We start from the raw sequence: 11,917 nt of genomic DNA on the forward strand, positions 1-11,917 counted from the left end.
TAGAACCCTCTGACCAGCAGCTCTCTGTGTCTACCCCTGCGGAGGGAGGAGACACCAGAGGCTTGGCTAACGCTAAATTCCTGCGTCCTACCGGTCATGCGATTGGCAGATTTCACTAGAACCTGGAGTAGGTGCTGCTAAAGTCCACTCGCTTTGCTCTGCCCTTGCCAATCTTGGTCGCTGATTGGCTCCCCAAGCACGGTGACACGTGGGAAAGAACAAGAAGAGAAGAGAGCGAGCAGCAGCATTCCGGGCAAGTGGACAGCTGCCAGGGCGAAGCGTCGTTGCGAGGGCGGCATGTAAACAACTCCCCAGCTCTTCCCCTGGCTCCTCCTCCTCCTCCGACTCCGGCAGCAAAAAGGCAGCAACGCAACAGGGGAGCGCACAGAGCCTCTGCTTGTGGGAAGTTGACGTTTCCTCTCCAGCCAGACTGTAAGTTCCTCACAGGCAGGTGGAATGAGCTATACATGTCTGTACTACATACTGGGACGACAGACTTTCTGCTTCACACCTGTTTACCACAGACAATCTTTCTGTGGAACAAGATTTGGAGGAGACTAGAAATTTCCAAAGAATCAATAAAGAATTATTATTTTTTTTTTAAAGATTTGGAGGAGACTAAATGCATTTTGGCTAATTAATGAAATGTTCCGTTATAGATGAAACATTCATACATAGATACACACCTATAATTTGTGTTTTACTTCTTATTTTTGAGTACCAGTACCAAGGATGGCTCACACCTGGAAAGACGCAAGAGTGGGTATTCATTTTAGTAAGAACCCCTCTGACTGAGTCTACAGCTCCTCCTTGCAACAACGCCAAAAGCCCCAGCCTTCCACTCAGATCTTGGGCAGAGAAGGGCTGGGAATTGAACCAGAGCTTTGCATGCGCCAGATAAATGCTCCACCACCAAGCTGCAAACCCAGAACCCTTTAAAATTCTTTTTATTTCTTTAGTGTGCACACACATACACATACCATAACACGTGTGTGCAGGTCAGCGGATAACTTGCAGTTCACTCCTTACCCCGTGTGTCCCTGGGATCAAATGCAGGCGTGGCAGTGGGCATCTTTACCTGCTGAGACTTCTTGCCAGTCCCCCATTTCCCCCCTTAGGTTCTTCAGGCTGACCTTGAACTCCCTCTGCAGCCCAGGTAAGCTTTGCCCTTCTGATTTTCCTGCCTTAGCCTCCACAGTGGCTGGGATGGAAGCCCTGTACCATCAGTCCCACTCGGTTTAGAGCACTTGTCCCTTGTTTCGATCGCCAGACTTGACACTAAATGACTTTCAACTATTTGCAAACAAGTTCAGAGGACAAAGATTTGCTGGATGGAGAATCTTGAAGAGAATGTGAAATCCCAGAAAGGGCTGGCACGTGGTAGTGCTCATCAAACACGCTGAAGGGTCAAAAAGCTGTTGTTACACAAGAACTCCAGAATGTTTGGAGAAAGGGAAGCAGTGGTCTAACATGGCACTTGTGTGTATGAGTCCAACAGTCCGCGCAGTCGCCTTTCAGCAAATCCTGCAGGCTCAGCACCCCAGAGGCCAGGTGGGCCGCTTTGGAGAGCAGCTGGGCTGGGTTTTGAATGGGGGGAGTGGTGGGGATTCCAACAGTAGGGCTGGGAAGAAACGCTGTTTGATAGTCACGCACACATGGATCAACAGTCACCTACCCGTGCTTAGCCAGGAAACAAAACCTTGCGCATATTCATGCCCTCGGCCTTATAGCCAAAGAGGCCTCCCGTTGGCACTCCCTCCTCCCTCATCCATGTCTAGGTCTCCTTCGCTTATGCCTTGCTCTGGGACCTTCCTTCTGGGACTCACCTTGGCTGCTGGAACTCACCCAACCACTGGGATGCTGCACACCACTGCCTAGGTGCAGGACCCTGGGTTCCTGCACTGTGCTCCCCTAGCCTTTAGCTGCTTCCTCCTTCCTAGAACTGTTGTCCATGCATCCCTGCTACCTCCTCTCAGGGTCCTCCTTCCCATGCTGGGTGCTCCCCACCCCGGTCTTGACAGGTTTCCCAGTGTCTTTCTCTCATTGTTTGTGCTCCACACCAGTGTTTAGTCCAAGGCCTCCTTTTTTGAACCACACTCACTTCCTCAGGAGGTGAGCATCTAATACCTAAACGCTTCTGAAACACTGATGGTTTCCAGACCACCTGTCTCCAGCTCACCTTATCCCGAGCACTGTATCAATACGGCCTCCTTTCTCCAAGTCACACTCAGCAGGTAGAAGACCGATCTCCCGGCATAAGTCTGCTTCCCCATCTGATGGACACTTCTCAGAGAAAGGCTGCTGTCAGCTAGGCAGCTGAGCAGAAGTCAGGCCCACTGATTCCACTATCCCTCTTAGCAAGTCCTGTACCATCTGCCTAGTGTTTCTTGAATTCAACACATCTCCATCTCCTGACATGTCCATGGTCCAAGTCCCTGCCATGTGGCAGATGGATGACTGATAAACAAATCTCCAGCCATGCCCTCTCCAGCTAACATCTTTCCACAGTGCAGGAATATAAACATGGCCATGCCTAAAACCTGGTGTCCCCTTCCCTTAGATACAGGGAGCTCCTGTACAATGGAGTGCTAATGGCCTTTCTAGTTCTCAGGCCACCTCTAGCTCCTCCTCCCTCGTGCTGAGCACTGCGCTCTCTGGATCTTGGATTGGACCTAATCTGGGTCTTCCTACTCCCACCCACACTTCCTGAGCCCTTTCTTCGGGCATGACTTTAGAAGCGGCATCCTGCCAGCCTCCCTTGACTATTCTTGGACTTTTGGGTCCTTACTCTGCCTTCAAGCAGTCTACTGTGCTGATTAGGTTTTGGTTTTGTTCTGTTTTGTTGCCAACTTGAAACAAGCTAGGGGCATCTGGGAAGAGGGAATCTCAATGGAGAGGATGCCTCCATCAGACTGGCCTGTGGGTAAGTCTGTGGGGGCGTTTTCTTGATTAATGATTGATGGGGAGGACCTCCTGTGGGCAGTGCTGCCCCCAGGCATGTAGTCCTGGGTCATTAAGAACTGGCCAATCAGCAGTATTCCTCCTTGGTCTCTGCTTCAGTTCCTGCCTTGAGTTCCTGCCCTGACTTCCCTGAATGATGGACTGTGACTTGAAAGTGTAAAACAAATAAACCTTTCCTGCCCAAGGTGCTTTTTGGTCAGTGTTTTCTCACAGCAACAGTAATGCAGACCGGGAAGTCTGATTAAGCTGTGATGGAAGGACCCTTCCTACATTGGCTCCTACCAGTCCCAGTGCTTAGAGCCCAGGAGACAGTTGCTGGGGGGTGTTAGTGGTCTCTTAATAGGATAGGACGGGGTCTCAGCCCTTGTCAACACCAATTCCCATTTTAATGAGAAATTGAAGTTCTGGGAGAGTAATCGATTCGTCCCAAGTCCCCCAATGAGGCAGAGGAGAGGTCAAATCCAAAATAGTTCTGTCCAAACTTATGGCCTGCCCCCCCAACTCCCCTCACTGCCAGCCAGCCAGCCCCAGGGCTTCTGTCTGCCCTTCCCCGCCTCCCCTCCCCCCACCGGCTGGGTTTGTGCAGTCTCAGCGCCTCCAGGCTCAAGCACTCCTTACCGGGAGAAAGGGTGGAGAGTGCGATAGAGAAACAACCCTTATGACCTGTCCAAGTGCTGCCTCCTTTTGTACCTCCTGGGCAGGTGCAGGAGAGGGTACTTCTGGGAAGCCTCTTGCAGGGCTGCAAACAGGTGGGATACGCCCCAGCGCTGGCAGTGACAATGCTGGGCCCACGGGAACTGGCAAAAGGCAGTCTGCCCCCTCTGCCTTCTCCAGTCCACACTCCATCCTCCCATGCCAAATTTCTGAAAACACACACACACACACACACACACACACACACACACACACACACACGCGCGCGCGCGCACGCGCGCGCAAACGCGCACGCACACACTCGGACCGAGGTGGTTGTTTGGCATCTGGGCATATTACACATTGATTGCGAACAGCAAACCATCTAGCTTAACTTAACTTCCCTGGACTGACAGGAAAGGTCTTTTTCTGTGGCTGGAGTGGCAGTAACTGGACTGGTCAGGCATTCCACCCCTGGCTCAATCAGTCCCAGAACTTCAGATTTGAACTTTAATGGACTTCAAGTACATAAATAACCATTCTTTCCCTTTAGGTGGAGGTTTCCTGCTCAGTCTCCCCTTGTCCTAGTTGATCCCCAGAAATGCCCAATTTCCAAAGCAAGGAAGGGTTCTCTCTGCATGTTCTTTGTCACGGCTGTCAAGAGCTAAGAATGCTTTTCAGACTTCTCAACTTTATGGAAAGGACAATGACATGTGTCCTGGCACTTCAGCAGCAACCTAAGTCTGAGTGTTGCAAGCCCACGAAGTCTCCAGGCATGAGTTTTCCAAATCTGTTAGGAAAGGAAGGATGCGGGTCAGAACTTCCTTAGTTAGAAGAAGATTGGAGGAGGCACAACCTCGGAGGAACTGGGCCAGGCTGGAGTCGGGAGGGTCGAGGCTGAGGCTGGGAGGGTCGCTTCGCCATGGATGCGTTGGTGCCGCACAAGGTGGGTCTTGCGGCTGAAGCTCTTGGCGCACTGCGGGCAGGAGAAGGGGCGGGAGCCCGTATGGATTGCCTGGTGGCGGACCAGGTTGGTTTTGGAGCTGAAGCAGCGGGCGCAGACCGCACAAGCGTGGGGGCGGCTGCCCGTGTGCACGGCCTGATGGCGGCCTAAGTGAGATTTACGACTGAAGCGGCGGCCACACTGCGCACAGGCAAAAGGTCTGGCGCCGCTGTGAGCCCGAGAGTGGGCGACCAGATTGGGCCGCGAGCCGAAGCGGCGGCCACACTGCGCGCAGGCGAAGGGTCTTTCGCCGTGTGCACGCGCCGGTGCCGGGCCAGGTGCTGCCCGTGAGCGAAGCCGCGTCCGCAGTCCGGGCAGAAGAAGGAGCGCTCACCGGAGCTGGTGCGCGGGGGCGCCGCGGGCCCCGAACCCGGGCCACAGTCAGGAGCGTGGGGAGCGCAGGCTGAGGGCTCGGTGGCGGCGGGGTCTACGGTGGCACCCAGTGCACACTCATCGCACCCGAAAGGGCGACCCTCGGTGAGATGCAGACTCTGGTGCGTAGCAAGGTTCTTTTTCCAGCCAAAGCTCAGGCCACAGTGGGAACAAGCGAAAGGCTTGGGCCCAGGAGGGGACGGGGCAGGAGAATGGGGAGAAGCAGGAGCGTCGGGAGAGGACCGGGTACGGTTAGCAGCATCGTGCACCCTCTGGTGCCTCACTAGGTGTTGCTTATGCGTGAAGCTGCGTGTGCACTGGGAACACTGATAAGGCCTCTCGCCCGTATGGATGCGCTGGTGGCGGATCAGGTGTGTCTTCTTGCGGAAACGCTTCTCGCATTCAGTGCAGGGAAAGGGCCGCTCTCCGGTGTGGGTCTTCTGGTGTGAGCCCAGGTGGATCTTCTGGCTGAAGCGTTTGCCGCACTCGGCGCACGGGTAGGGCCGCTCGCCGGTGTGCGTGCGCAGGTGGCGGGTCAGGTGGGCCTTCTTGCTGAACCGCTTGTCGCACTCAGAGCACGGGAAGGGACGCTCTCCGCGGTGGCTGCGTTGGTGCAGCAGCATATGGGCGCGCTGCGTGAAACTGCGGCCACAATCAGGGCAGGCGCAGGGACCCTCGCCCCGGTGCAACCTCTGGTGCAGCCGCAGAGTTAGCTGATCCCGGAAACGCCGCTCACATTCCTCGCAGCCATAAGGCTTCTCAGGGATCGGGGCCCAAGCCGACAACGAGAGCCCACCTAGAGCCCCCGGAGTCCCCGGCTCCAGTTTGTATGCAACAGCTAGGTGGCCCAAGTCAGGAGCGGGAAAAGGACTGGGAAGGAAAGAGAGATGCTGGGGCCATTCCACCTCTTCCTCTGCCTCTTGATCCTCATCCTCTACCTTCACCTTCCGAATCATCCACTCCTCCCCTGAACAGTCAAAAAGAAAAAAAGAATGGTTTGAAAGCCCATCCATGGGCACACTCATTTCTCAATAGGCTCCCCACTGCAGTATCCCTGCAGTCTGGTCCTCTTTGTGCCCCACACAGTTTGCTGGGAATCAGTAAGTCCCAAAGCCCTCTTTCATCCACTTTGTGTTCCCTCTGCATCCAATCTGCTGGCAAGCAGGGCCCCTCCTCGGGCCTTTCTCTCAGGCTGGCCAGCTCCCCTACTCAGGAACTTTCCCTTGAATCCTTACTAGACACCCTTCCCCTCCTACCTCCAGAAAAGGACTGCTGCCCGCTTCTGTCCTCAAGCTTTCTCTGAGTTTCCATCATCCCGAGACTGCCCCCAGCATCCTGGCTAGCTACCCCAAGCTAACCTTAACCTTAGGAGGGAGGACGGCCTTGGAACCTTGTGCCTCTCCCTGTGCTCCTCCCTGAGCACCAGGGCACCCCGGTGCTCCCTCCTGCCTCTCAAATGCTCCCTCTGAGGTTCCATTCCCTTTGGTGCCCACTGCTCAGCTCCCTTCCTCCTGCTCTGGGGGACTGGTTAGTCCCATTATGAAAGAGGCTGGAGCTTACAGGATCAAGCACTAGTTATGGACGAGGACACAGACTGGAGCTTGCTGGCTGGGGGAACTGGTGAGTGTTCCTCTCCTGGGAGAAGCCCCGAGAGGCCTCAAGGAGAGCTTCAGCCCAAGGGCAGATTCGGGTTCCTAGGGAACTCTCACAAAATGCATCCATGCATGCAGAGGAATCTGTCCTCTTCCTTTAAAGCCCCCCGCCCCCACTTCCCCCAGTGAATCTTGCCGGAGAACTGTTGGGCCACATGATCTGAGTGCTGTCTGGCCCTGAAAGCCTGTCATAGGCTGAGCCTTGATCATATTACACAGATTACATCCACTCCCAGTTTCTAACTCACTGGTTCCAAATCACTGTCTGCTCATCCTCTTATGTCACGCCTCTCCTCTCCACACCACTCCTCTGCTCAAGAATCAGCAATAGCGTCTAGCTGCACCGTCTAGCTGCACCGAGCTCCCACACCTACCCCAGCCTCCTTCATCCAGGCGGGCGGCTTTGTCTTTCACTCTGCAGCTCTTCAGTCTGTCACCTATCACCTTTCCTGCTTCCAGCCTGGAAGTCCTTTCTCAACCAAGCAGGTCTTCCCTTCCCCCCGCCCGACCTGCAACCCCTGAAATCTATGCTTCTCTCCCAATGCAGTACACAAAGCAACACTTTGACGCGTCCAGCAGATAGGGATCCTTTACCATAATTCCTATAGCAATATTTAATATTAGCTTCTGTGCTTAATTAAAAACCTGTGGCTGTGTATTGTTGATTTAATTATTTGTTCTGCCTCATAGTAACAGCATCCCAGCTACGTTTTAGCTTCTGGATGGGAGACATCTTGAATCCTAATTTTGTGTCCAATAACAAAGTGTCTTTATGTGTTGACCAAAATCAGCTCTGTGACCATTTATTTGAGGCCAACTATGGATGAGGCAGTGTGCATGCAGTGACATAAAGCTTCATGCCAGCCATGAAGTTACTGTCACCCTGATGATAGGTGAACAAATCACCCTGGAGGAAACACAGCACCACCACCCCAAGAGCATTCAGCAGGTCAGTGCAGAACAAGGGTGCAACCCAGGTCTGTGCAGCTAGACGCCCTGTCTTTTCCTGCTACACTCGACACCTTTGTGCAGCAGGCACTAAAGAAACCCTTGTTGGGTGAGTGACGCCATTCAAGCAAGTGGTGATGAATGGAAGAAGTGATGGGTAGGGCCATGGAGTGATTGCCTGGGGAAAGGGAGAGATGAGCTAATGACTACACAGATGGGGAGGGGGTAGCGGGGTGAGGGGTGAGGTGGGAGGGCTACAGACTGGGGACCCTTGGTACCGTGAAGAGCAGCAGAGGTTTGAGAAAAGGAGCACACAAGGTGGAGGCAGCGGACCAGCTGATGAACACCCTACATCTTTGTGGCGATTACAATCCAAGAGGGCAACAGCATGTATGAACTGGGGGGATGATGAGGGAAGTTGGGACTTCTAGAAGTGGGTTACTTCTCTTTGGGACCTTCCTCTCCCATTCTACTGTCCACAAATGTGAAACTCCTTTGGAGTTCTAAAGTTCTACAGAGCAAAGGAGACAGGGCCTGGAACACAGCCATCTCAGAGAGAAGCCCTGGAACTTGCTTGGTCCTTGTTCCCTTTGCTTGATTCTAGAACATCAGAAGACTCACCTGGCACAGAGCCCACAGGCTCAGCCTTCTGTGGGGCACAGGCCTGGCTGCCCATGCACGGAGCTTCAGCTTGTTCTGTGTGGATGCCTTCTTTCTGGCCTGGGGTCTCATGCCCTGGAAAAGAAGAGGATGTCCCCAAGGACTCCCGAAACATCAGACAGAAGACAGTCCCCACTGGTACTAGGAAGCAAGCCTGAACTCCCACCCACCCAAAGAACTCTGTCCTCTGCCATTCCTGCAAAAGCAAATTCTCAGTGAATAAAGCAGGTGCTAAGGGTGGACAAGAGCCACAACTGTGAGGAATTTCTGGACTATATGTTTATGAGGAGGTGGAAGTGAGGAAAGACCTTTGATCCGAGCAGTTAGACCTCCCAGTTCCTAGGCGAAACATGTGCGGAGGATAGAGTGAGAAGCCAGGTTAGATCTTGCAGTAGGCACCCTGCCTCTCCCATCTGCAGCCATCAAGGTCCCTCTCACTTTGTTTATCCCTCCTACAGCGCTTCCCATCTTCTAAACTTTTACTGTGTTTAAATTTCTTGTTGGCTGACTGCTGTTCCCTCTAAGGTTAAGCTCCACGAAGGGAGGGACCTGGTCTGTTTGTGCCCAAAGTGTTCCAAATGTCCAGAATAGCATTCGGCAGAGTGGGTGCGTAATGGATGACTTGTGGAAGAAGGAATATTCTTTCCCGAGACCTCCGTTGTCCCCACTTACCTGAGCATGAGTGCAGTGTGCTCTCTTCCCTAGATGGCATCTTCCCCTGGGCATTATTGAACCCATCCCTGGGCTCACTTTGGGGAGCCATCTCTGGCTGTCCCACTGAGAATCCTGTTATAGGCAGAGGGATGAGTTCAAATGAAGCTTCTAGTATTGAACTGGTATCCGAGATGGGACATTTCCCCAGGTGACTTGTGGAAGGAGGGTATCTCCTGTCTGCATTGACAAAGGACTGCCCAAGCTCCCCAGCAGCCTGGCCAGTTACTAACCCCAGCCCCTTTAATTGAAGTGGGGGGAAGAAAGAAAGAAAAAAATGAATATTTGAAATAGAAAAAAATTTAACTTCCAGTGCTGGGCTGGGGAGACGGCCCAGTGGGTAAAGGTAATTGCCACTAAGCCTAATGATCTGCATTTGGTTTCCAAAACCCGCATGCAGGAGATAACAGACTCAGAAAATTGGCCTTACCTCCATACATGTACATGTGCACGTAATAAAGATGAACACAATAAATAAACACGTAAGTGTAGTAAGTGATTTTTTGTTCCTAGCTTCCAGTTCTCTGTGAACCCCATGCATACAGACAGTCTAGTATAACCATCCTGGGCTGGTCAGAGACATATGACAGTTACTTAAAAAGATGTCTGCCTCTCCAGACTCCCAAGGGCTCAGGGTTGTCAACTCCTGAGGATGGCATGTATACCATGTCTGCCTAGCAACTCCCACCCTCCTGGTTCCTTTGTCCCCACTCACCCAAGGAGTTCAGGGCCTCCAGGGTCTCTCTCATGGCCACCAGGAGTGGCTCTCCTAGGTGATCAGGCCACAGACCCTAAAAAGACAGCTCTGCTCAGAATCGTCCTGTCAGCCTCCACCTAGGACTCAGCTGTCCCCAAGAGCACCAGAGTGATGTCTTAGGCACAGGTGAGGGAACTCGGGAAACCGCATTTGGAGCAGAGACTTCTGAGATTGGACCCAGGGACATGGAGCCTTCTGCAAACTCTGGCTGGCTATAGACATCAGCCCCTGTCCCACCTGTCAAGTCTCTAGAACCAGCCCCAAGGCCATCAGCAGGGACTCACTTTGCCTGGGGAAGTAGAGACCACTTAATTCTCTGGATAGAGGGTGGGAGACCAAGATGGAGAGTGGGAAACTTCTCGTTGGAACCTCCAGCCATCATGGCAGGAGCTAGAGAAACAGAAGCCAGCCTTGGGGGAGTAGAGTCCCTTTAGGGATACTGGGGGGGGGGAGTGTTGAACAGGGTCCTTGCAGAGGTAGTAAATGACTAACTTCTCCCTCAACCCCTACCTCAAAGCCACACAGCCCCCATAGGACTAACCAGGCTAGGACACCCCCACACCAGGCCAGGACACTCCCCGATTTTTGTACTTCCCTGCTCCTCCAACCAGTTCTCTGCCCCTCCTTTAGCAGACTCCCCTCCCCCCTCCCTGGCAGCCTTCCCTCTGCCCCTCCCCTCACCCTCAGTCTTCCGCCCTCTCTCCCCACCAAATCTGGCAGCCTTTTGGGGCTCCTCCTACTGCCCCGCCCCCTTGGCTCCTCCCCTGCGCGCACCCGCCGGGTCAACCCCTTGGGGCCCCCTTGGAATCGGCCCTCGGCAGCTACCGCCTTCCCTGACCCTCGGCTCCCAGCAGTCTTGGGCAGCGCTCCCCTCCCCCTTCCTCCCGTGCCCGCCCGCCTAGTTCTCCGCGCGCCACCCCCTTCCCTTCCCGGGCTGCATACTCTCTCCCTTCCTTCCCCCTCCTCTTTTCCTTCCTCCCCCCAACTCCCGCCCTCCCCGTCTCAGCTGCTCTCCCCCACCCGCTTGCCCCTCCCCTCTCCTCCCCCACTCGGGTTTCTTTTCCTTCTTTCCTCTCCTCGGTTCCCTCCCCCTCCCCCACACCATCCTCCCCTCTGCTTCCCTCCCTCCTGCAGCTCTCCTTCCCCCTCAGCGGCCCCCGCCTCCCTTCCCCCTCTGCCTACCCTGCAAGCTCCGGCTCCGCTTCCCTCCCCTCCCCGTCCCCAGCCTTGTTCTTCCCCTCCCCCTCCCGGTCTGCTCCCTAGCTTCTAGGGCTCACGCCCCCCACTCCAGGGGAATCCAAGCCAACCTCTCGGTCCCTGAACCTACTCCCTGGCTCTGCCCCTCCCCATCCCCCTTTCTTCCCAACACACCTCCCTCTCACTGGCCCGGGTGCCCATTTCTGCTCCCCATTGACTTCTCACCCTCTCTGGAGTTTTCCTCCTGACCAGACTCCCCCCTAATCCCCGCCCCCGTTAGACCTCCGGGAGTCACTCCGGGTCCCGGGCCCCTGCCCTGCTCTAGGCTCACCTGTCAGCGTCCTTCGCTCCCGAGCGGTCCCATCCCCTGGTTTCCTGCCCCTGCGCGCTGGACCCCTCCTACACTATCCCAAGGAACCCAACTCCTTCTTCTCGGGATCCTCCTCGCAGGCCCCTCCCTCCCCCTTCCCACCTGCTCCCACCGGGCCTCTCCCCGAGTCCTTGCCCTCCCCTCCAGTTCTCTAGTCTCTCCCTCTGCTCCTGGACCCTCCCTCCTCCCTCCCTTCCCTCCCTCCCTCCCTCCCTCCTCTGACCCCTGCCCCTCCCCCACACGCTCGCCTGCGCGCCCCTTCCCTCGGGGCTGTCACCTGCCGCGAGCCGGCAGCGTCGGCCAAGCTCCTTTCGGGTGGCAGGCGGAGACGCCTGCCCAGGAACCTCCCCTGTCCTTACCTGGCGGTCTCCTGCGGCTATGTGCCCCGGCCCGCTTCGGGGACCCAGGCGCTCGGGCCTCCGGTCCCGGGCGGCGCTGTGCACAATGGCGCCCGCTGCCTGCAGCTTGGGTGCGGGCTGCCCGAAAGACTCCGGGACTGACAGCCCTGAAACTTCGCGGGGAGGGGAAGGAAAGACGCGGAGGGAGAGGGTGTGGGGCAGCGTTGCGGGTGATGGGGGAGGAACCGGGGGGGGGGAGCTGGAGTACTGCCCCGGGGCACCAGGCAAAGGAGGCAGGGGCCAGGGGTCTTCGAG

At 55.4% G+C, this 11,917-nt stretch overlaps 1 protein-coding gene across 1 annotated transcript; it reads right to left on the reverse strand.

The window, feature by feature from the left end:
- Window positions 1–4,081: 4,081 nt before the first annotated feature.
- On the reverse strand, window positions 4,082–11,704 carry Znf467 (zinc finger protein 467). Its single transcript, XM_028879624.2, is given in 6 exon segments — window positions 4,082–4,851; window positions 4,854–5,936; window positions 8,191–8,304; window positions 8,902–9,015; window positions 9,656–9,731; window positions 11,624–11,704. Coding segments are annotated over 5 exon segments (1,773 nt in total). The 5' UTR covers window positions 9,690–9,731; window positions 11,624–11,704; the 3' UTR covers window positions 4,082–4,423.
- Window positions 11,705–11,917: the final 213 nt, after the last annotated feature.

The sequence above is a fragment of the Peromyscus leucopus genome, chromosome 3, assembly GCF_004664715.2.
Source record: "Peromyscus leucopus breed LL Stock chromosome 3, UCI_PerLeu_2.1, whole genome shotgun sequence".
NCBI lineage: Eukaryota > Metazoa > Chordata > Mammalia > Rodentia > Cricetidae > Peromyscus > Peromyscus leucopus.